General features: G+C 56.4%; 6 protein-coding genes across 6 annotated transcripts; 3 read left to right on the top strand and 3 right to left on the bottom strand.

Moving 5' to 3' along the window:
• Positions 1-110: 110 nt before the first annotated feature.
• BJ171DRAFT_177851 (uncharacterized protein) lies at positions 111-3444 on the bottom strand. Its single transcript, XM_053106041.1, has 9 exons — positions 2977-3444; positions 2789-2860; positions 2300-2525; positions 1977-2076; positions 1725-1732; positions 1257-1627; positions 1061-1142; positions 726-956; positions 111-596 (listed from the first exon to the last, which is right to left on the bottom strand). The coding sequence occupies exons 1-9, from the start codon at positions 3099-3101 to the stop codon at positions 222-224; spliced, it is 1590 nt and encodes a 529-aa protein (XP_052964670.1). The 5' UTR covers positions 3102-3444; the 3' UTR covers positions 111-221.
• Positions 3414-5251, top strand: BJ171DRAFT_583979 (Gcp-like domain-containing protein; the record flags this gene model as incomplete). Its single annotated transcript, XM_053114281.1, has 8 exons — positions 3414-3444; positions 3563-3790; positions 3948-4146; positions 4255-4377; positions 4487-4722; positions 4822-4897; positions 4995-5093; positions 5212-5251. 8 exons carry the CDS (start codon positions 3414-3416, stop codon positions 5249-5251), a joined length of 1032 nt encoding a protein of 343 aa, XP_052964669.1.
• A 112-nt stretch (positions 5252-5363) lies between these two features.
• On the bottom strand, positions 5364-8442 carry BJ171DRAFT_513481 (legume-like lectin family-domain-containing protein). Its single transcript, XM_053111782.1, has 10 exons — positions 8096-8442; positions 7687-7908; positions 7361-7563; positions 7128-7248; positions 6983-7029; positions 6840-6896; positions 6577-6666; positions 6332-6480; positions 6161-6230; positions 5364-6035 (listed from the first exon to the last, which is right to left on the bottom strand). Exons 1-10 carry the CDS (start codon positions 8298-8300, stop codon positions 5850-5852), a joined length of 1350 nt encoding a protein of 449 aa, XP_052964668.1. The 5' UTR covers positions 8301-8442; the 3' UTR covers positions 5364-5849.
• A 100-nt stretch (positions 8443-8542) lies between these two features.
• BJ171DRAFT_513478 (uncharacterized protein) lies at positions 8543-11037 on the bottom strand. The gene is made up of 9 exons (XM_053111781.1): positions 10898-11037; positions 10572-10670; positions 10213-10375; positions 9860-10038; positions 9699-9764; positions 9530-9591; positions 9299-9383; positions 9132-9166; positions 8543-9031 (listed from the first exon to the last, which is right to left on the bottom strand). The coding sequence occupies exons 1-9, from the start codon at positions 11002-11004 to the stop codon at positions 8796-8798; spliced, it is 1032 nt and encodes a 343-aa protein (XP_052964667.1). The 5' UTR covers positions 11005-11037; the 3' UTR covers positions 8543-8795.
• Positions 11038-14336, top strand: BJ171DRAFT_513477 (tRNA synthetases class I (M)-domain-containing protein). Its single transcript, XM_053111780.1, has 7 exons — positions 11038-11583; positions 11741-11856; positions 12020-12178; positions 12339-12467; positions 12601-12712; positions 12896-13372; positions 13508-14336. Exons 1-7 carry the CDS (start codon positions 11445-11447, stop codon positions 14065-14067), a joined length of 1692 nt encoding a protein of 563 aa, XP_052964666.1. The 5' UTR covers positions 11038-11444; the 3' UTR covers positions 14068-14336.
• A 1354-nt stretch (positions 14337-15690) lies between these two features.
• On the top strand, positions 15691-20227 carry BJ171DRAFT_513472 (telomere length regulation protein-domain-containing protein). Its single transcript, XM_053111779.1, has 16 exons — positions 15691-16355; positions 16502-16632; positions 16729-16881; positions 16963-17133; positions 17248-17337; positions 17455-17594; positions 17685-17862; positions 17976-18101; positions 18231-18348; positions 18423-18535; positions 18629-18758; positions 18908-19022; positions 19121-19293; positions 19378-19460; positions 19545-19745; positions 19913-20227. The coding sequence occupies exons 1-16, from the start codon at positions 15700-15702 to the stop codon at positions 20014-20016; spliced, it is 2682 nt and encodes an 893-aa protein (XP_052964665.1). The 5' UTR covers positions 15691-15699; the 3' UTR covers positions 20017-20227.
• Positions 20228-20249: the final 22 nt, after the last annotated feature.

Raw genomic sequence — 20249 nt, 5'->3', positions numbered from 1 at the left:
TCGCCCACTGCTCCAGAGTGTCCGCAGCCGCAGTATCGAGCTCCCGCTACAGTATCGAACTCCTGCGGCAGTGTCAGCCTGAGTTCTCTTTCATCACGCCGATAGGCCATTTGGAGTCGTCACGGTTCAGTGTATTGCGACATGATCCGCTTCGCTCTGGCTCCGAAACTCTCTTTCTCTCAAACTTGGATTGCATATCCTCAGTCGCTGTGCGTCGAGCGTCACGGCCGAGCAGCCCCTTCACGCGCCGTCGTTGCATCCTCGTCCTCGCTGAAAGATGCAATCTTCAGCGACTCTTCCGCGCTGGGCGTGTCAGACTCGACTTCTGCCGCACTGTCGTTCTCGTCATCCCGGCTTTCGAGCCCTCCAATGACTGGTGCAAGCACCTCGACGCTGATGACATCCACAGAGTCCGTGTACACATCGGCGCTCTCGGGCGAGGGTTCTGCAGGCAGCGCCTTGCTGGCGCTGTTGCTGAAGAAGATGCCGTCTTCGAGAATCGAGTCGATGCTCTTGAGAATCTTGTAGATAAGGCTGCTCATGGCCGTAGGCTCCGTTTGGTAGAAGGCAATCAAGACACCCATTGCCACGGAGAACTGGTTGATGCGGTGGCGCATTTCCGAGTGGAAGCAGAAAGGAAGCAGTCAGCAGAACGGTTGATGAGAGCAGCAGCAGACATGAGAGACAAGCGCCTCTGCAAGAGTGCCTCCGCACAGGACGCTTACCATGCCAAGATCAAAGTGCGGAATCCGGATCATCCACTTGCGCTCGTACATCACCGTGTACAGGGCCACGAGTCCGCGAGGGACAACATACATTGCCAGCTCCGATCGTCGCCGCTTGTCCTCGATCAGGATAGCCGAGGAAGCCAGCAATCCGATGAGCCAGTAGTTGTATCGATGGTCTTGCTTCATGAGACCAAAGTCGGCGAGTCTACGCGTGCCACACGCTAGCGTCTGAAGCATACCGGGCAGTCAGCAGCGCATTTGTTGAGCGAGGAGCCTCCCTCGGTGCCGTTTGCACAGGTGTATGCCCAAAACGTGTCCACCGTTCGACTTACCATGTAAAGCCAGGTGAACGTTGCCAAGAAGGTTGTGCTCACTGCAGAGTTGCTGATGGCCTTTTGAACAACCGCGAGGGGCCTTTGCAACAAGAAGGAAGGTAAACAGTATGCGGTATCACTCATCGTTTCAGAGCCACTCCACTTCCCTTCTCTTTCTGCCGCGGGCACATACCGCCAGCCACTCCAGCCTTACGTTTTGATAAAGTCCTTGTGCTTGAGCAGAATCATAGGCACGACGTTGAGCCCCAGATGCACAGGCAAGATCCGGATGACAACACGGAAGAAGGTTCTCAGTCCATGTTGCGTGCATGAAGATGTACTCGGGTGTACAATATCGCATGGGATGATCGAAGGGAGCGACGACAGCTCCGAAGCGACGCTGAGGGCTCGGGCTGTTCCGTGGTGTGCCCGCGCCGCTTGGATGAAATCAATACTTGGGATCGGAATCTCCTTGACGTTGCGGCGCACCAGCTTCAGGATGTCGTCGGGGATTGGGCTGATCGAGACAATAAAGTTGTAGTATACTTTGGGAATGGTGTGTGGCTGGACCACATACGAGTACATCTGTTTGTGTGGGAAGACCGATGGTGGCGTAAGAAGATATTTGGAGCAATGCGCGGATGCACTTGCCTGGCGGAAGGCTCATCGGAGGGATACCTACGATTTGGGCTGTGTGATACGATATCATACACCGATTGGCAGCGACAGGAATCCAAGGCAATCAAGCGAGATGCGGCGTGAATGATACGACGAAGCACGGATGGCGTGGGAGTTGCGGTGGATCTCTCGCAGCAAGCATGTGCATGGCGGCATAGGGCTGAGTAGAAGATATTGTCTCCGTCAAGTGACTGAGTACTCTGTCGAAATCACTCTCGGGCCTGCGGCTGGAGCGACGCTGCGTGCCCAAACCCACCTGTTGACAGCGCAAAGATCAGAGTGTCGCCCATGTGGAAGTGGAAAATCCCGCGGCTCTTCAGGCCGTTGTAGATGCATTGGCAGGCACGCACGGCCAGCTGCCAGATGTCAAAGGCGGGTACGACGGTGAAAAAGGCAAGCGGGCTGGTCAGTAGGAGCTCGCCTTCCTCGTTTGCACAGGCCAGAGTCGTTTGCGTTGGATGGCCAGCATCGGGGTGCTATCATGAAATCACGTCTGCGATTCATCCTCCCACGTCAACTTCATGACCACCCCAGGAACCCTTGCTGCCGAGACGATGCGCATATCCCGTGCTGCTATACCTGCTGGGCAATGGCTCTTCGGCGGCCACTCTCCTCGGCAAGGATCGAGAGCCCAGCCAGCGATCCAGCGACAAAGCCGTTCCATTTGTCCTCCTTCTGGCGCAGGTGAACCATGATGTTGTTGACGAGCTTCCATATGAATGCAAAGGATCCAAAGAAGGCGGCAAAGCGGAGGGTCTCCTCATGGAAGAGCGACCGCCGAATGGCACTCCTGATACTCGTTTTTCTGGATGGATGAATGGATGGAAAGCAGGCCATCGCGGGCCGACCACCGCAGAAGCGTCAATGCAAGAATGCTTGATACTCGATCGACGGTGCACGATAGAAGCCGAGGGGGCAAGCATTGGCAAAGGCTCAGCGTCGTTCGGCGCAGCATGGTGGCTGAGCTGTATCAAAGTGTTGGACGCTTGCAGGACGAGCTGCATTGTTCGCAAAGCGCTGGTAAAGATAGAAGCAGCAATGCCAGCAACGATGACGATGGCTGGTTACCTTCGCAGCACCGCAATAAGCTTGACGAGAAGCAAGAACCCACTGCGAATGCCGAATCCGAGACACATTGCCCTGCGGACCCATAGTGCGGATCAGCCCGGCGGCGGGGGGGTTAGACGCAGGCGAGGATGGGAACGGCGATGGGAAAGGCCGGCAGTTGCTCTGGAGTCCCAGGCACGACGACCCACCTCAGCGACGCCCGAGCGGCATGGGTCAGCATCTCCGAGGGCGGGATGCGGGGCGTCGGGATATGGACATGCAGATCCGGATGCCTCCGGGCATGGGGCGGCTGCACTTCCTCCGGGGCAGACATTGGGCGGCTGGGCAGGAGAAGTCAGACGAGGCAGGGCGGGGTCGCTTCGGCAGTCGTTTTGGACAGCGCAGATTTCACGAGCAAGGGCGATTGGGGATTCGGCCGCGTCCCGAATTCCGCCGTCGATGGCGGCTCGACTTTCCGAGACCTGCTTTCTCCAACGGGGACTCGGATCTCGCAGCCGATCCGTCGATCAGCACGTATCCCTCGGCTCCAGCAACGGCAGCGCTTCGATCCGTCCATCCACATCCATCGACATCGACATCCACATCCATCCACATCCATCATCCACATCCATCCGTCGCCCCTGCAATGGCCAGATCCACAATCGCCCTTGGAATGGGTTCGTATGATAGCTGCCGCTCCTTGGCTGACGAGCGCCTCGATCAGCCGGCCTTGCCACCCAAATATCGCTTGGGCTCACCCGCTGCGTGCGGACACTTGTCCATTCTGGCTGGCAGAGGGAAGCGCAAACAAGATCGGCATCGGTATCATGGAGCATGCTCCTTCTGGCGAGGCCCGAGTCCTCGCCAACGTCCGGAGAACCTACATCACCCCGCCAGGCCAAGGCTTTCTTCCCAAAGACACGGCCGCTCACCACCAGGAGCATGTCATTCAGCTCGTGCGGGCTGCTCTGTCCGAAGCGGGCATCAAGCCAACGCAGGTGGACTGCATCTGCTTTACCAAAGGTCGGCTGGCCTCCTCGATGCATCCGCCGAATCCGCCGTCCTGCCGATCATCCCGCAGATCATCACGAATGTGTCCACAGCATCGAGAGCTCTTGAAGCCAGTTCTACTGACCCTCTCGGCATTGTCATGTCGCCTGCCGTGCCTATTCGATTGCAGGCCCTGGTATGGGCGCCCCGCTGACCTCGGTGGCCGTCGTTGCAAGAACGCTATCGTTGCTCTGGAATAAGCCGCTGGTGGGCGTCAACCACTGTATTGGACACATCGAAATGGGCCGCATGATCACCTCGGCACAGAACCCTGTCATATTGTATGTCAGCGGCGGCAACACCCAGGTGATTGCCTACTCAGAACGAAGGTCAGTGCATGGCCTGCGCAGGACGGGCGGCCGCCGTCCAGCAGACACTTCAGCGAGCAGTCCAGACATTGGTTTCAAGATCTGACTTGGCGCCGCTGCATGCTGCAGATACCACATCTTTGGTGAAACGATCGACATTGCCGTGGGCAACTGCCTCGACCGGTTTGCACGCATCGTCAACCTGCCCAACGACCCAAGTCCCGGCTACAACATCGAGCAGGCTGCAAAGAGGTATTTGTTGATCCTAGATCGCCGTTTCAACAAACCACGATCAACGTCAATGCCGTTGATGGTGGTGGGACAGCATCTCACCGCTTGCAACCCGTATCTCTGCCCACAGAGGAAGCCAGTACATTGAGCTTCCGTATGCCGTCAAGGGCATGGACGTCTCGTTCTCGGGCATCCTGGCGTACATCGAAACTATTGCCAACGAGCAACTTTCGGCCGGCACATGCACCGTTGAGGATCTGTGTTTCTCGCTGCAGGAGACACTCTTTGCCATGCTCGTCGAGACAACCGAGCGGGCCATGGCGCATGTTGGATCCACCGAGGTTATGATCGTCGGAGGCGTTGGATGTAAGTCAACCAGGCACAGACATGGGCTTGGACATGGACTTGGACTTGAGCTGGCTGCATGCCGAGACGGGAAACTCACCAATCGGTTGCATCGTCAAGGCAACGAGCGCCTCCAAGAAATGATGGGCAAGATGGTCAAGCAGCGGGGCGGACATCTCTTCGCTACCGACGAAAGGTATGAGGCGCTCAAGGATCCACGACATGGGCTCGATTCTATTGTCTCGGCTGTGCACAGTGAGCCGCCCACTCAACTGATCTATCGCTTCGCGCAGATTCTGCATCGATAATGGGCTCATGATTGCGCAGGCCGGGCTCCTCATGTTCAAGACGGGCCATGTGACCCCGCTGGAAGAGACTTGGTGCACGCAAAGGTGAGCGCCGATTGCTCGCCTGTATCGTGCGACTGGGTTGAGCGACAGACGCACCGGTGGCCGCCATGACGATGCCTCGAGTGCTGACGACTAATGGAACTTTGGTTGCTCGCGCCAGGTTCCGGACCGACGAAGTTCTAGTGACGTGGCGAGACTGATATCGTCGATGACCCAGCGACAACGAACCGGTGGGCACGAGCTGGTGGGAAGAATTCTCCCGCAGAGCACCGCTCCTGTGTCGCCCGGGGCCGCTTGCTCGCTGTCAGTATATCCGATATGACCTCGATCCAGAGCTGTCTTCCCGGGCCATGGACGAGTCCCTGAGTCCGTTTATTAGTCCAGCACTGAGGGAGAGCCATCCAGATGATATTACGGATAGGGAGAGGAGGCCGGGAACAAGGGTGAGCAGAGGCCAGAGGCAAGACAAGGTCGGCTGGGGCAAGGACCGGGTTGTTACTGGGATGAACTCAAGTCGATGGAAGGATGGCAAGGACAGACGGAGAGTCGGCTGTACCAAGGCACAGCACAGCACAGCATAGCGCGATGGAGCGGGAAGAGACCAGAGAGAACAGGGGGGAAGGAAGAAATCAAAGAGTCCGGAAGGAGTATAATCATCAGCCAACCGCCGTGGCTCAAAGGAGCCGTTCGGCGAACAGAGAATATGATCGTATAGGCAGCAGAGTCTAACCAGGGCCGCTTCGCCGAGCAACCGGTGAGAGGCGTCCAAATTGGCCGTGGCATCCGGGCCGGTGGCGTTTAGAAGTACTTCTTGTGCTTCTCCTCAAAGTTCTTTCGGTAGACCGAATAGCCAGCGTAGCCCACAAAGAGCACAACGAACCCGATGATGAGCCAGGTCGTGTAGGATGTGTGCTGCTGGGTCTTTTGCAGGATCTCATGGGCGGTGTCGATCTTGTCCTTGACGTTCTGGATCTGGCTGTTGCCCTGTTGGAATGCAGCCCGGGCCAGTTGGTCAGAGCGCAGTGTCGCTGGTGTCTACCGCAGTGGGGCCGCGGGTGTACCATGCACAGGCATATGCACCGCAGGAGAGTGTTTGCGGATGTCCTTACCGAGCTCGTCATGTGCGCGATGGCGGTAGTGAGGATCTCCAGTTTCTGCTCGAGCTCGCCCAGCTTGCGTCTGGCAGAAGGGGGGCGTGCGGTCAGTTATCAGCCTGAACCGAGCGGGTGGTACTCCTCCACCAACAGAAATGACACTCGAGCTCGCATGGGCACACTTACTCGATCGCATCGAGCTTATCACCGCGGGATCGTCCAGCCTCATGCGAGTTGCCGGTGTTCTCAAAGACGCTGTTCAAAGTGTGCTCGAGAATGTTCAGGGATTCGATGATCTTGAACTGGTTTTCCTGGATGCCCTGGATCACATGGGGCTATAACCACGACAGATGTGAGGACCGCTTCGCCGCCAGCCGAGGTTCCGACCACAACAGTCCAATGCCCTGCCACTGACGGCGACCACAACGTACATTGATGACCTCCTGGTAGCCCTCCGGGGCGTCGTCTTCCTCCTCAGCTTCCAGGAGCTCTTGCGTCTGGTGCTCGATAAAGTTGATTTTCTAGAGTCGTAAACGATAGTCAGCTGCACGCGCTCTCAGATCTGATTCCCCTCACCCTGATGCGAGCCCGTGGACACCAAGACGGACTCGCGGGGCTGTGGAATCGTGGTGCTAGCCATGTTTGGGCATGGCACGGCGTGGTGATAGGCATGTGCTATTAAGCGGACACCCACCTTCTTGATATCGTCGCTGAGATGGAAGTCGCTCGATCCCTTGTTCTTGTTGCCACCCTATTATGGCCAAAGTTGTCAGCGGTGGGCGGATGATGGCATCGGCAATGCCAACGGCAGAGAGCGGCGCATGATTGGTAGCTTACAGCAGGGTTGAGCTCGTAGGTATCGAAGGAGATGATGTCGTGATCGTCTGGATGTCATTGGGTGAGATCAAGTAGTCAGAAACAGATCGAATCCGACAGAAAAGGGCGGATTGATAGGCTGCCATCAGGGTGGCCAAATACTCACCGTGTCCGTGTGCGCTGGAAGAGGCAGACAGACCAAAGTGGTAGCCCGTCGGGAGATCGACCCCCTCATATGTGAGACACTCGGTGTATCCGTGTCCTCCCTGACGGAGGTCGACAAGAACCTAGAAGGTATAGAGGGTCGATCCGGTGGGGCGGATAAGCATTGCAGGTCGTCGGCAACTTGGCAGCCGATGGCCCTATCGTGCAGCGGGCCAGACACTGCCCCAAACCCACCTTCAGGTTCTTGTTGGAGTAGACGATCTTGATGTTCACGTCGTTGGGGCTGTTGCGATAGTCGCGGAAGCAGGCGCCGAAAGTCTGCGAGATGTAGTCATCGCGATGAGCCAGGCTCTTGTGTCCGTCGTTGTGAATGCCATAGATAAGGGGAATGTAGCGGTTCTCCTTCTGGTCCGAGGTATCAAAGACGATTCCGATGCCTGTGGCGGTAGCGAGAGTCAGCGATTCTGCCGCATCAAAGGTTGCCGGCCCAGCAGCACGCCCGCAGATGCGACATGTCTGGCGAGCACGCCGACGAGCTCGACTGCGAGATCCCAAATTACCGTGCCAGTAATCCCTGGATCCATAGACGGGGCCCATCTCGTCGTGCTCCTGGGTGTACCAGAAGGCAAAGCCGTCTCCACCGAGGTAATCGCGGCCAGAGACTCGGAAGGAGATGATGACTTCCCACTCCTTGTGTGGGTTGGGCACGGACGACCAGATGGCGCCGAGGGTGCTGGGAACACTCGGGCTCAAGCGGATGTAGGAGGGTCCGAGCAGGGCATCTACAGCAAAGAAGCGAGCATATGGGATCAGCAACCACCATGGCAGCGTCGGCACAAGCAAGAGCCACCGCGACAGCGTCGGCGACTTTGAGCAATCATCTCATCGGCGAGCACCCAGACAAGAGGTGATTCGGGAGCCAGAGAGTCGGGTGCAAGCGCGGCAGACGCTGATAGAGGATGAACGCACTTCCGTGGGTGTTCCAGTACGGGATGGTGTGGTTGTCGTTGTAGAGGTAGTAGGGCTTCTTGAAGGTCTGCTTGTAGTCGTGTCGGGCCGGGATTTCGCCGGACTGACCCGAGTTGCCCTGGTTGTTGTTGGCGTAGGAGGTTGCGACAGCAACGCTGCTGAGCAGCAGGGCGAGCAATGAGGTGCGCAGGATGGACGATAGCATAGCGATGACAGCACGGCCGGAGAGTCGAGCAGATGCAGGCCAGATGGCAGGCTGGATGGCAGACCAGATGGCAGACCGGATGGCAGAGGAGACGGTGGGCTGGATGGTGGGCTGGATCGAGACGCCTGAGCGAGAAGCGAGAGGCGAGCGAGAGTGCGCGTCTCGGGCTGCTCTCGCTGCCGCACTCGACCCAGCACCGTCCTCGGAGGCCAGGAACAAGCTCATGCCCACTCCAACCGTCGCATGGGGTCAGCTCCGTCTTTATTGCTGCGTGAAACGTAAGATATTCGCCAATGCCATGGCTGCATGAGCCCTCTCGTCCTTGATCTCTCCTCGCAGCGATGCCTCGTCCAATGGCTGGTCGCCATCACCCGAGCAGCGGCAGCCAATCAGCGCGCGAGCAGGGCATGTGACCGGCTCGAACCGCGACGAAGCAATGGATCGATGGATCCATGGCTGGGCTCCACAGCGACCATGTCCATCGAGCAGGACCGACTATCCCTCAACAAACTCATCGTCGTCATCATCATCGTCGTCGTCTCCAAGGTCGAACCGGGTCAAACTGGGGCCGGAGCCGGCGCTGCTCTGGCTTGGACCAATATCGGCATTGTCGATGCTGGCAAATGGCCGCTTGAGTGCGCCGTCTCCGTCGCCGTCCCGCGAGAGGCTGCTGGATGGGCTGGGCTCCATCATCAGGTTGCGGTAGTACTGTGCTGTCGTTTTCGTGATTTCTGAAGGCAGCGATGGCATTCAGCGTCAGCCACGACGCCTATACTGGATCCGAGCGAACAGCAAGCGCGGTGTGTAGTAAATCCGGCATGCTTTACTTACCATCCTCATGCCCCTCGGCGGCTTGTTGGCCGGATCTGGGCAGTTGTTCCAACAATGACCACAGCAACGACCACAGCAACAGCAATAGTAATGGATGCATAAGTAAAGCCGCCATGCACAAATACAGGGAGCCAATCGGTGGAGGAGTCGGACATGCAGTATCACACCTGTCGTTCTCATCCTCAAAAACGATAACAATCTCTCCGGTCGGGGCACCGGTCTCTCGTGAGATGTCGAGTTCACGACCAGTATCTGAACAAGCAGATTAAAAATCCGGTAAGCGGAGGCGCGCAACAGTATAGAGCTGAATCAAGCGGTAAGCGGCTCGATTGAAATGCAGGATATCCGCCCAGAGCATCTCGACCACAACCCAGAGCATCGGACATCCAGGCACTCACCCAGTGATGGATCGATGGCCGAGCTCGGCGTGTTCTCGATCGTCGCGTTCACCGAAATGTATCTGGTTTTGCAGAGATGGCGGTGTGAGCATTTGGATGACTCGGTGTCTCGGGGGTATGAACACCCGGGGTTGGGTCCAGTCGAGCCAAGCAAACTCAGAAGCCTTACTCGGGGATCGTGAGAGTATCGGTTTGCTTCAGCAGCTCCACAATTGGTTTGCTTTCATGCATGAACCTGGAGGGGACAGAGGTTAACTGGCGCATGAGCCCTGCCGCATCGAATGACATTGACGGCATACAGACGACTATCGAGAGGCTTCGTCTCCATACTTGGTGTATTTTGCGCTCATGCCGTCCGAGGATTCGTTCCCGAGGAGCTCTGTCAGCGGCTGCTCGCAGACGCTGCAAAGAAAGAGCCCTTCGTCGCTTCGCTGCAGCATCAGTGCCTCGATCAACGGATACTGGCGCCCGCAGTTCTCGCCGCACGCATAGGAGACATTTGCCGCTTGCTGATCCAGAGGGTAGATGGAAAGCGAGCGTATGAGTATCGACAACGCCTTCGGCTGTGTCGCATCGCCAAGATCTCGGAGTCGACGCTTTGCGACTCTTTGCAAGCCATTGGCCACATGAGCCACCTCGCAGGGCTTCGAGTACGATGCGTGCTTTGCCTCCAGCGCACTTACGCTTTGAACTTCCCGCTCGATCTCCTTGCCGATGCAGTAGATCCTCCACTTGACGACATCCACGAAAGACTTGTGGTCAATGTAGTAGTATGACCGGGTCACCTTCCTCGGCACACCTTTGCTGTTGGTGGACGGCCTCGCCGGATCCTCGAGCCTCGTTTCGCTGAACCAGCCGCAGCATGCAAGAGACGCAGCGTCAAGATGGATCCAAACCACATGAGTCCGATTGTACGGTCGAATGAACGGCGTTGGTGGATATGCAGCGAGTCGTGCGTCGCTGATACAAGTCGTCATTCAGTGCAGCCCCATTGGCGACAACAGTGGCAGCGGTTCTATGAACATGCACGGCAACGACTCACACTTTGATGAGTCCCTCGGCCTTGAGCTGGCCGCATAACCGATGGAGATCTTTTACAGACGAAATCCGGAGGTACTTTGCAAGCTCCTCGTCCCGCATCCTGCGATGGTATCGAACGGGCGGTACGGCGACCAATGAGTCTCAGCGATTAGCTTTGCTTTTGTCTGTCTATCCGTCTGTCTATCCGTCTGTCTGTTTGTCTGTCTCGAATCAATGCCAGACATTCCGGCCTATGTGCTTGCATCGGCAGCTCTCCGATGAAATCGCCATCGCGGCCAGGTCTGGTCCCCGGCCTGTCGTTGTTGCTGAAACCCAGGCAATACCCACGAATGGACATTCGACAGCAGGTCCAGGACGATGACTTCTTTCGGGCTGTAGTAGGCCCGTCCAACAAGTGCCACGAGCTTCTTGATGATGTCTTTCCACGACTCCATCGCGGGTTCGTCGGTCCAGTGCGATCGGCGATGGAGCAGGATGGAGACTGATCTTGGGTCGGTGGTTCAGCATATCCGCGCTCTCGGCGTCTCCTCGGATGGCGAGAGCACCAGGCGAGAGAGAGAGCATCAAACGATAGCTTCGTTCACAGCCGGGATAACGCATCCATGCGGCAGCTGCAGGGGCATTGCGATTCTGGATTCCGATGCCATCCCTTTCTTGCACAGTCCCGGATGAAGTGCGGCTTTGCGATAGCAGCTGCGATGGAGGAACGAGGCTCTGGCCAGAGCACGGACATGGATCGAGAACGCATTCTGGTCATTGCGCCGACCGGTCCTGGTTCGTCCCGCATCTGCCAGATCCCTGACAGATCCCTGATCCCTGACAGATCCCTGATCCCAGACAGATCGTCGCTTCCTCTGCCTGCGGCCCGCACATCATGCTCTCCATTGCATTTGCTCGAAGATCTCTACAGTCGCTGACCGGCCGCAACGGTGCAGCTCGTCTGTTGTCAACAAGCCAATCGTCGCTGGCGTCCTATGGCTTCGTCACCTCGCCCATCTATTACGTGAATGCAGGTCGGCCATGCTGCCGTTCGGCGGCCTCTGTCCGCATTACGCAAGCATCCTCCCTCGATGGATCCTGCTCTCTTCCGCCGCATCATCTTCAGTGACTTGCTGTTGCTCGCAACTTGAACCGATCTCGTCCTCACCAGTATATCCGGTCCTCATCCAGATCCCCACATTGGCCATCTCTACACCACCGTCCTTGCCGACACCATCAAGCGGTACAGCGAGCTCAAAGGTGTCAGCACAATCTACAGCACCGGCACAGACGAGCACGGACTCAAGGTTGGACACCAAGATGTGAATCTGCGTCATCGTTTGGCAGTCGATCATCCAGAGCGGGCCATGACTCGTTGTTCTCGGCCGCAAAGTCAACGGAAATGCTTACGCTGCCGTCTTTGGATGAAATCGACATGCTGATCGCTCATTACCGCTATGCCGACTGCAGATCCAGCAAGCTGCGGCCAAGGCGGGCACCAGTCCGCAACAGTTCTGCGACCAAATCTCCACCAGGTTCCAACGACTCTTTGACCGATCAAGTGTCTCGTACACGGACTACATCCGCACGACCGAGGAACGGCACGTCCGTGCTGTGCAGCATCTCTGGGTAAGTTCGATACCCGAGCTTCGTACGAGCGGCCATGTATGAGCAGATGGCGGCCACCAAGTTGATCCATATGCTCTTTGGCTTACTTCCGGATCGATGCTCGATGCTCAATGTTTGCTGGTGTGTCGGTTGGTTCCATGAAACCCAAATGCATCTCTAGACGGTGCTCTACGACAACGGATACATCTACAAAGGCCACCACGAAGGATGGTACTGTGTCTCCGACGAAACATTCTATCCAGAGAATCAAGTCGAGGAGGCCACTGACGCACACGGCAAGAAGAAGATGGTATGTGTGTTCGTTGCAATCTCGCAGATGTCGTCGGGTAGAGCCGGGGATACACGACGAGGTCGGTGGATGGCGGCCATGTTGCCTGCAGCATCAGTTGCGCTCAGCATCGGTCTAACAATCATGCCGATAGATCTCGAAAGAGAGCGGAAAGGATGTCGAATGGACCCGCGAGGAAAACTACAAGTTCAGGCTCAGCGAGTTCCGAGAGAAGCTGATCGCATGGATGAAGCAGGATCCGTCAGGTATGTCTGATTCCCTACTACTCATCAATGTCGGGACTCGACTTTCCGGATGCTCCCACAGCCTTCGAGTCGTCCCTTCCCACCGATCATCTGGCAATCGTGGGGGCATCTCATGCACACAGCGGCGCTGGAAACCCCTTCTGCTTGGCAAACTCGAGGAAACCGATACCGATGCTCTTGCAGTCATTGTCCCATCGTCGCAGTATAACATCATCATGAGTATCCTCGAATCCAAAGACGGCCTACCTGACCTGAGTGTCTCAAGGCTGCGGAGCAAGCTGCAGTGGGGCATCTCTGTCCCGAACGACCCCGACCATGTTGTCTACGTCTGGCTGGATGCTCTGACCAACTACCTCACTGTCGCGGGATATCCATGGGCCTCAACGGCAAGCACGGATGATCGAATGTGGCCCCCGACAGTCCACGTTGTCGGAAAGGACATTATCAAATTCCACGCAATCTACTGGCCAGCGTTCCTCATGGCAGCAGACCTACCTCTGCCAAAGCGCATTGTTTCGCATGCCCACTGGATTGTCGGCAGCCAAAAAATGTCCAAGAGCCTCGGCAACGTCGTCGATCCCGTGAAGATGACGGAAAAATACGGCGTCGACCCTACCCGATTCTATCTTATGCAGATCGGCAGCATTGAAAACGACAGCGGTAAGTCCGTGAGTGTCTGTGAGGCTGGCGAGCCGAGTTGCACTGCCTGCGGCGTGCGTCGAAATCGCAGCATGACGCTATGAATAGGACCCCGGTTGCCATAAATGCTCACTCTAATGTTTTTGATGTGCACAGTGTTTGACGAAACCGCCCTCGAGGCGACCTACAACAGCCTCGCTAACGGGCTCGGCAACCTGATGATGAGAGCAATGACCCCCAAAACGAACATTTGGATGGCAATCCCCACCCGCGCATCAGTCGATGTCGACCCAGATGCATCGGAGCAGCAGCTTATCGATGCGATCGAGGAGGCCAGGTTGATCTTCAACAAGAGTATGGATGATGTTGCTTTCCCCAAGGCCCTTGATGCTGTCAACCAGTTGATTGCGCAGGTCAATCATTTTTGGGACCGCAGCACTCCCTGGAAGGTTGCCAAGGCCAAGACGCCCGAGTCCGAGCAGCATCTCCGGCACATCCTCTACTATACCTTTGAAGGGCTCCGCAACATTGGCATCATGGTACAGCCATTCATGCCCACGAAAGGCTCGCAGATTTTGGATGCCCTCAAAGTCGATGCAACCGAACGCGGATGGGCGAACTGTGGCGTTGGTAAGCGATGGAGAGAGTCGGGCCATGACCATCCGGCCGAGATTCCAATCGAACGGGCCTCACCGTTGTTCCCACGAGAGAAGTGACAAGTCAGACGAACGAAAGCCCATTGGCGGGCCCATGCGCTGTTGTCGCAGCGATGACGTGCGCCGATGACTCAATACACCGAAATCTCTGGCAACTGTCGTTGTGCCCCATCTTGACCCCGGGTGCCGGCAAATGGACACTCGCAGCCTGCAGCTGACTCCGAGCCGTACGGGCGGGGTGCTTCCCCTGCTCTACCGAAAGTCCATCGTCGAAGACTCAAGTGTCTGGAGTGCCTTGACCGACATGCACCAGGGCTTTCGAATACGAGGTACTGGTGCGAGTTTTCAGCGCTCTCCGAGTGAGACGCCGCCAGTTCTTGGGTGTGCATGGTCGTTGCGAGACACTGATTCGATGTTCTGGCTGCAGGGATGGATTACTCGCCTCACTGTCCGGCGGTAGGCCCGCGACTCGATTCGCAATGGCTCGAAAGCGGTGCAAGTGCGCTGGACTTTCGCTGATACGGGATATAACTGATGCGTCGCTTGGTGACTCAGGATGTGCTCTGTCCAAAGCTGCTCATCTCCCTCATATGTTTGGAGGCCGAGCAGCTGGCAAACGAGCAGCTGATGCAGATTGGCTCATCTCTCTCCGAAAGGCAAGTGCCCTGATCAGTCCGCGACGGCCGTTGACGATGCCTCATGGGACACACAGCTCGATTGATACTTTGCAGTTGCATCTACGATCAGAATCCACCAGCTCCAGCGAATCGAGCACAGGGTCTTCCTGGCAGTGCATATCCCAGAGGCCGTGGGTGCTGGCGCCGCATCGTTGCTTTGCCACATTCAGAACAGCCTTCAGCAGCACCATTATATCAGGCCCCCTTGCGTCCTACCCGTGGTATCCAAGGCCCAGTTTGAGGGTTTGCTCCGGAACGTATTTGTTGATCCACAATATGCAGATGGGGACTGGATGAAGATCCAAGACGAGGTAAGGAGTGTCCAGAGGTAGCTTTCCTATGTACCTATTTGGCTGCTGACTGTCTCGCAGCTTGCGCCGCTACTGCCCAGCATCCAAGAGCAGGTATGCGGTAACTCCCTCAAGCATTGGCCATATTGTCCAAGAATGCGGCTGCTGCCGTCACTAGCGCTGTGCTTGTGGCTGAGATGCTGGCTGACCAAGCACTCCATAGCACACCTGGACTCAAGTCCTCCATAATGCATACGAGCAGCTCGGGCCCCTCAGTTCACATGGTGCGCACACTGCGCCGCATTCCATCGCCGGCCCTATAATTCTGATGCTGGTACCTCTCGCCAGAGTGCTGGGTGATCCAGGAAACGATGCCGACTCTCCGAGAGATATCGAATGCTTCCGTCGGCCAGCTCCAAGACTGCTCACTCACGATCCATCGCGCCAAGGATGTCCATCGGTTTTTCAACTCGACTCTGTGACCAGATGTTCGCAGTGGAGGAGGCGAATGCACACCGCTTGTCGTTGAGCCGATATTGAGGCACAATCAATATTTGACCATCTGGATAGCTAGTTGGTTCGATGGACATGCTTCCCTTGCCCCACGAGGCACTCCCAAAGCCAGCTCAGTATCCAGTGACATTCACATGACCATGCTCGAGCATCCAGTCACATCCTGGCCCCAGACAGCCCCGGTTTGCTTTCGTCCTGAGCCAGCGCCCGCCATGAGCACATATCCGAGCGAGCCAGCCAGCCAGGATCGGCACAGCGACAGCCTCCGGACCCTCCAGCGACTGCACGCCCTTCTCTCTGATACCAGCGCCGATGCCAGCAGGATCCTCGTCGTCAAGCGAGCCCTCCTCGCCCCCCTTGCTCGGATCTTCAAGCTGACCGAGGCCGCCGAGGAGCTTGCTCGCCTTGACTCGGCCATCGGCTCTCATGACGAAACCTTGGGCAGCCCCACACAGCCCTGGACGCATTCGGATCGATCCTTTTTCCTGCAAACCCATCTACCTTTTCTCCTCAAGATCGTTTCGGTCAACTGGGTGCCCCTGCTCTCCAGCGACGAGCTACAGGGCTACTACGACGCCTACTTCTTGCTGGCCAAGCACATCGATGTGTCCTTCTCGGTGATCTGCAATCATATCCTCCAGCGGGGTGCGGTGCCGGCACACTCATTTTCAGTGCAGACAGCGACCCGGCTTCTCCAGCGGCTGCTGAGTTGCTATCCTCTGGCATCGTTCATCAGCATCTCCGAGATCGATGAGGCCGTCTCAGATTACGAAGGAAGTCATGCACACATCCTGTCTCTCTACTGCTCCCTCCCGGATCGCATGGCCAATTCCTTTGGCTCCAGAACCCCGAGTTTCTTTCTGCCAGGGTATGCTCGTCTCGACCGAGCGTCAGTCCCAGCGACTTGGGTGTCTCATTGGCTGCTGGAGGGATGGGAGCTTACCAGTGACCAGGACCGCCAATCTTGCTTCTGTTCTTTGCATTCCAGGCTCACCACTTGTCTGTTTTACACAGGGCATACTTTACTCGGGCTGGAGCCGAGATCGCCAGTGCTGTGAAGCAGTTCTCGACACAGCCCCTGAGCACGAGTGCTGTCAAGCGAATATGCTCAGTAATCACCAAGACAGCTCGAGTTGGCCATCTAGGTCTGTCCTGAAGCCAGCCCTCATGCCCAGGAGCAATCGGGCTGAACCGCAAGCTGTTCTCGGCTCTGACCATATCTTGGACTTGCTCTCCGACAGACTCTCTGATAGCCGGATGCTTCTCGGGTGCCAAACCTTCAAGTGTGAGCAGCAATAGTGCTGCCTTTTGGAGGCATATCTTGAACGAAATGTCCTCGCGCGAGCTCGAGCAGTTTGCGGTGGGCCTCCTGCACCACCTCCGGAAATCGCAGAGTAAGCCCGATCTCGCACTCTATTGGCAGAGACCTATTCTATCCGCTCGTTTCTGACGATATATCAACTCTGTTGCTTCAGACACGATCGAGGAATCTGGCGAGATCATGTCCACACTCTTTGGACAGCTGGCAAACGAGAACGAGCTTGCGGCGAACGTCTTTCTGCACCAACTGCTGGTCGTGCGGTACTTCCACATCGATATCTTGAAGACGCTGATATGCATGTTCAGCCTCGAGCGCCAGCAATCGGGTGAGAAACCAGAAGCCCCGCATTGGCCCAGCGAGAGTGTTTGCTTTGACGTGATCCAGATCGACTGTGCTGATTCTGGCCCTGATTGCCTGCCGCTTGCGCAAACACAACCAGACATTTCGGTCGTCAAGGCCCTCGACCATCTCATGGAAGTATGGGTAGATCCCACGTTTATCCGCTTCGCCAATCTGGAACAGCACAAATGTACTTCCCGCAAAGCTAAGCAAACGCTCGCCTCAATCGCCTGTGAGGATGTGACTGGTGCACGGCGTTCCAGCAGAGCAGGGCTTCTCACCAGTGTACCATCGTTACTTTTGCCAGATGTCACGTATGGCATCCTGGTCTGCCTTGCCTATATCTCTACCGAGGCGCTGAACCTCTCCGGGCTTCCTGCGAAATTTATCTCCGGCATGCGGCCCTATATGGACAGCTCTGTGCCCGAAGTCCGAGTCATGGGATTGGTGAGTTGGACTCCAGAGGGCGCAGTGTCGTGTTCGTCGCGAAAGTTAATGGGCAAAACAACTCTGACACGGCCGCTCTCCGTTCGACAGGTGACGGCCGAGTGCTTCGCCGGTCTGGCCCAGCCTGAATCCAAACTCGAGTTTGGTTTGGAGGAAACTGCAGAGAGCCGGCTCATGCGTAGCCTTACCACTCGCACTGGGGCGTTGTCAAAAGAACATGCGCCGACACCATCGACTCCCGTCCCATCCGACAAGCCGATTGAATCTGGTATGTGCTATATCAAGCCAACCGTTCCCGGCCGCTTGCTGAGCGCATCTGGGCTGCGTATGCCAAGCTCATGCGAATCGTGTGATGTTTGCGCTGTGGATATGCGTCCCAAGACTCCCGCGCTCGCGAAGCTGGAGAATCTGGCGATGGCCCATCATCGATTCTGGCAGAAGATGGTCAAGAAGAACAGCTCGACGATCCAGACGAGGTCATCAACTTTTACTCGTTTGGAGCTCGCGGTGAGTTTGGTCAACACAACTCAGACATTCGAGCTGGCCATACGCCAGTGCCCTGGTTGGTCATATACACACAGCCATACGGTCTGTGTACTGATTACATTTTGGCCCGCATCTTCCATACCTATTCAGATGCCCAGGACTCTGACACGGACGAGAGTGCTGATGCAGACAGCGACGACGAGGATGGCGACTTGGTGCCGTACCATATCGACGATCAGAAGCACAAGAACAACATCAAACCGCCAGTGTAAGCGCTTTCCCGTAGCACATGTGTTTGATACGGATCCTCGACTTGGTATCTCATCCCCTGTGCGCCGATAGATTCCTTGCCGAACTGGTTACCGGCATCAAGAAAGAAGACGATCCGATGACTCTCGAAGTCGCCCTTGGCGAGGCTGTCCGTGTGATCAACAATGCCGGAGAGCATGCAATCGGTATGGGGCTCTGTCTTCGTTCGGGCGATCCGTCTGTGAGCCTGAGACTCCGCATCTCACGTTGTGATATCCTGCGTACATGTCCCCTTGAAGACGAGTGGAGCTACACCGTCGCCGATAGCTTGTTCCGACTGCAAGATAATTACGATCTCGACAACTTTGAGAAGCTGCGGATGGAGGCCCTGAGCGAGATCCTTTCCCGCGCGCCTCGCACGGTGTCTGCGTATGTATCGCAGTTGACAATGTGAACGAGGCTTTGGTGGATCCTGGAGAGCTGGCCGCACCACCCAATGCTGCATGAAGCTACCGCTGGCATGTGAGATCTCTGCTTCTGATGGATTATTTGCTAACCAGTTCGATGCGCGCTGGCAGGTATTTGATTGATCAGTTCTATGACCGGAACATGAGCGTCCGCCAGCGTATGGATGTTTTGACGGCACTCGTCATCGCTGCCCAGAAGCTCAGTGCGATTGTGGTTATGCCGCCGGTACGGCCCAGCAGAACAGGTTCCTATGCTTGACCTGCGCGCAATATGATGTATCAGCAAATATGTGCTCATCCCACGCGGCTCTTTTACTTGACCAGAACGAATACGAGCTCTCTGGGGATGCCCTGCAGTCGGTCGCTAACAGCAACCCGAAGGTGAACAGGCGATCCAAGAAACTGGTCGTCCCAAAGCCAACCACACAGAAGAACCGGTTCAGTCAGGTTGCAGGGTACTTTTTCTTCCCGCTTATTGGGCGATTTGCCTCTACCGAGTGAGTATCAGACATATTTTCGTTCTGAATCCCGCAATGACTTGCTGTGCCTTTGGCGACTCATTCTGCGATGCGAACGTGTAGGAGCCATCGCATGATGAACAGCGACGTGACCTACGTGCTGGAAAAGTATATCACGGCCCTGGGTCTCATCCTGTATTGTGCTGGTAAGTCGAGGGCGATATCTTGCATACATCTGAGGATAGATCAGTGCGTTGGTTGACAGCATCGACATTATCTTGCTTTCCCAGTCAACACACCGTCGCTCCGACGGATGGTGCGCGAATACTATGGATTTCTGAACTACATGCGGTTCACGACACTGGTCCAAGTGTCCAGCGTCAGATCAGCCTGGCTGTTTGGAATGTCCATAGTCGTATCCGTTCTGTCGCCGGGAGTCTTCATGTCTGAGTTTTACAGCGAAGCAGACGAAATGCGCCAACTGATCGTTGGTAGGTTCGGATGGCGGTCCGCGAGTCGGGCTTTGACTGGCCAAGCTGTGGGTTGGTGCTGTCGATGCGATTCAGCCGCAAGTCTGGTTGATGAATTGTCCAGTCTGCCTGGCCCTGTCGTTGACGGGCTATTGCTGCAACTGTGCTGATATTACTCCCACGCACAGATCTAGGCATGGCGGAAACCGACCAGAAGAATATGGAACTTTGTGTCGGCATTGTCGAAAGGCTGACGGAGACACTCGAGCTGCGAAACACAATCGGGTACTGAAGATGATACACTCGGCCCGGTTGGGGACTAGCGTCTGCTGTTTCTGGTCCTGAGCATATATTCATCGTCTCGATATCCGTCCAATGCACCCTCGTTATAATTTGTCCATTCGTCTGTGGCTGCAACGGCGCTCACGGACAGAAGTGTGCTGGGCTCGCCAGTATATTGGGTGTGAGGGCATGCAGCTGCGGCGGCCAGGTTTGGCAGGGCCTGGGAGGAAGAGCGGCCAATGG

Source organism: Polychytrium aggregatum (genome assembly GCF_025602895.1).
Source record: "Polychytrium aggregatum strain JEL109 chromosome Unknown BJ171scaffold_30, whole genome shotgun sequence".
Classification (NCBI taxonomy): domain Eukaryota; kingdom Fungi; phylum Chytridiomycota; class Chytridiomycetes; order Polychytriales; genus Polychytrium; species Polychytrium aggregatum.
This window is presented reverse-complemented; position numbering and strand designations above follow the sequence as displayed.

Excerpts from the sequence above, each read along its gene's own strand:
- BJ171DRAFT_177851 (XM_053106041.1), bottom strand. The coding sequence starts at position 3,101 with ATGTCTGCCCCGGAGGAAGTGCAGCCGCCCCATGCCCGGAGGCATCCG. Across the intron at positions 2,861-2,976 it reads GCCGCTCGGGCGTCGCTGAG|GGCAATGTGTCTCGGATTCG; the intron begins GTGGGTCGTCGT and ends ATGGGTCCGCAG. Across the intron at positions 2,526-2,788 it reads CTTATTGCGGTGCTGCGAAG|AAAAACGAGTATCAGGAGTG; the intron begins GTAACCAGCCAT and ends TCATCCATCCAG.
- BJ171DRAFT_513481 (XM_053111782.1), bottom strand. The coding sequence starts at position 8,300 with ATGCTATCGTCCATCCTGCGCACCTCATTGCTCGCCCTGCTGCTCAGC. Across the intron at positions 6,897-6,982 it reads CCTACGAGCTCAACCCTGCT|GGTGGCAACAAGAACAAGGG; the intron begins GTAAGCTACCAA and ends TGGCCATAATAG. Across the intron at positions 6,231-6,331 it reads GATAAGCTCGATGCGATCGA|ACGCAAGCTGGGCGAGCTCG; the intron begins GTAAGTGTGCCC and ends CCCTTCTGCCAG.
- BJ171DRAFT_513478 (XM_053111781.1), bottom strand. The coding sequence starts at position 11,004 with ATGGAGTCGTGGAAAGACATCATCAAGAAGCTCGTGGCACTTGTTGGA. Across the intron at positions 10,671-10,897 it reads CTGCTGTCGAATGTCCATTC|GATGCGGGACGAGGAGCTTG; the intron begins GTGGGTATTGCC and ends ATACCATCGCAG. Across the intron at positions 9,167-9,298 it reads TTTGAGGATGAGAACGACAG|ATCCGGCCAACAAGCCGCCG; the intron begins GTGTGATACTGC and ends ACAACTGCCCAG.
- BJ171DRAFT_513477 (XM_053111780.1), top strand. The coding sequence starts at position 11,445 with ATGCTCTCCATTGCATTTGCTCGAAGATCTCTACAGTCGCTGACCGGC. Across the intron at positions 11,857-12,019 it reads CAGACGAGCACGGACTCAAG|ATCCAGCAAGCTGCGGCCAA; the intron begins GTTGGACACCAA and ends TGCCGACTGCAG. Across the intron at positions 12,179-12,338 it reads GTGCTGTGCAGCATCTCTGG|ACGGTGCTCTACGACAACGG; the intron begins GTAAGTTCGATA and ends ATGCATCTCTAG.
- BJ171DRAFT_513472 (XM_053111779.1), top strand. The coding sequence starts at position 15,700 with ATGAGCACATATCCGAGCGAGCCAGCCAGCCAGGATCGGCACAGCGAC. Across the intron at positions 16,356-16,501 it reads CCGAGTTTCTTTCTGCCAGG|GGCATACTTTACTCGGGCTG; the intron begins GTATGCTCGTCT and ends TGTTTTACACAG. Across the intron at positions 19,461-19,544 it reads TCTCATCCTGTATTGTGCTG|TCAACACACCGTCGCTCCGA; the intron begins GTAAGTCGAGGG and ends TTGCTTTCCCAG.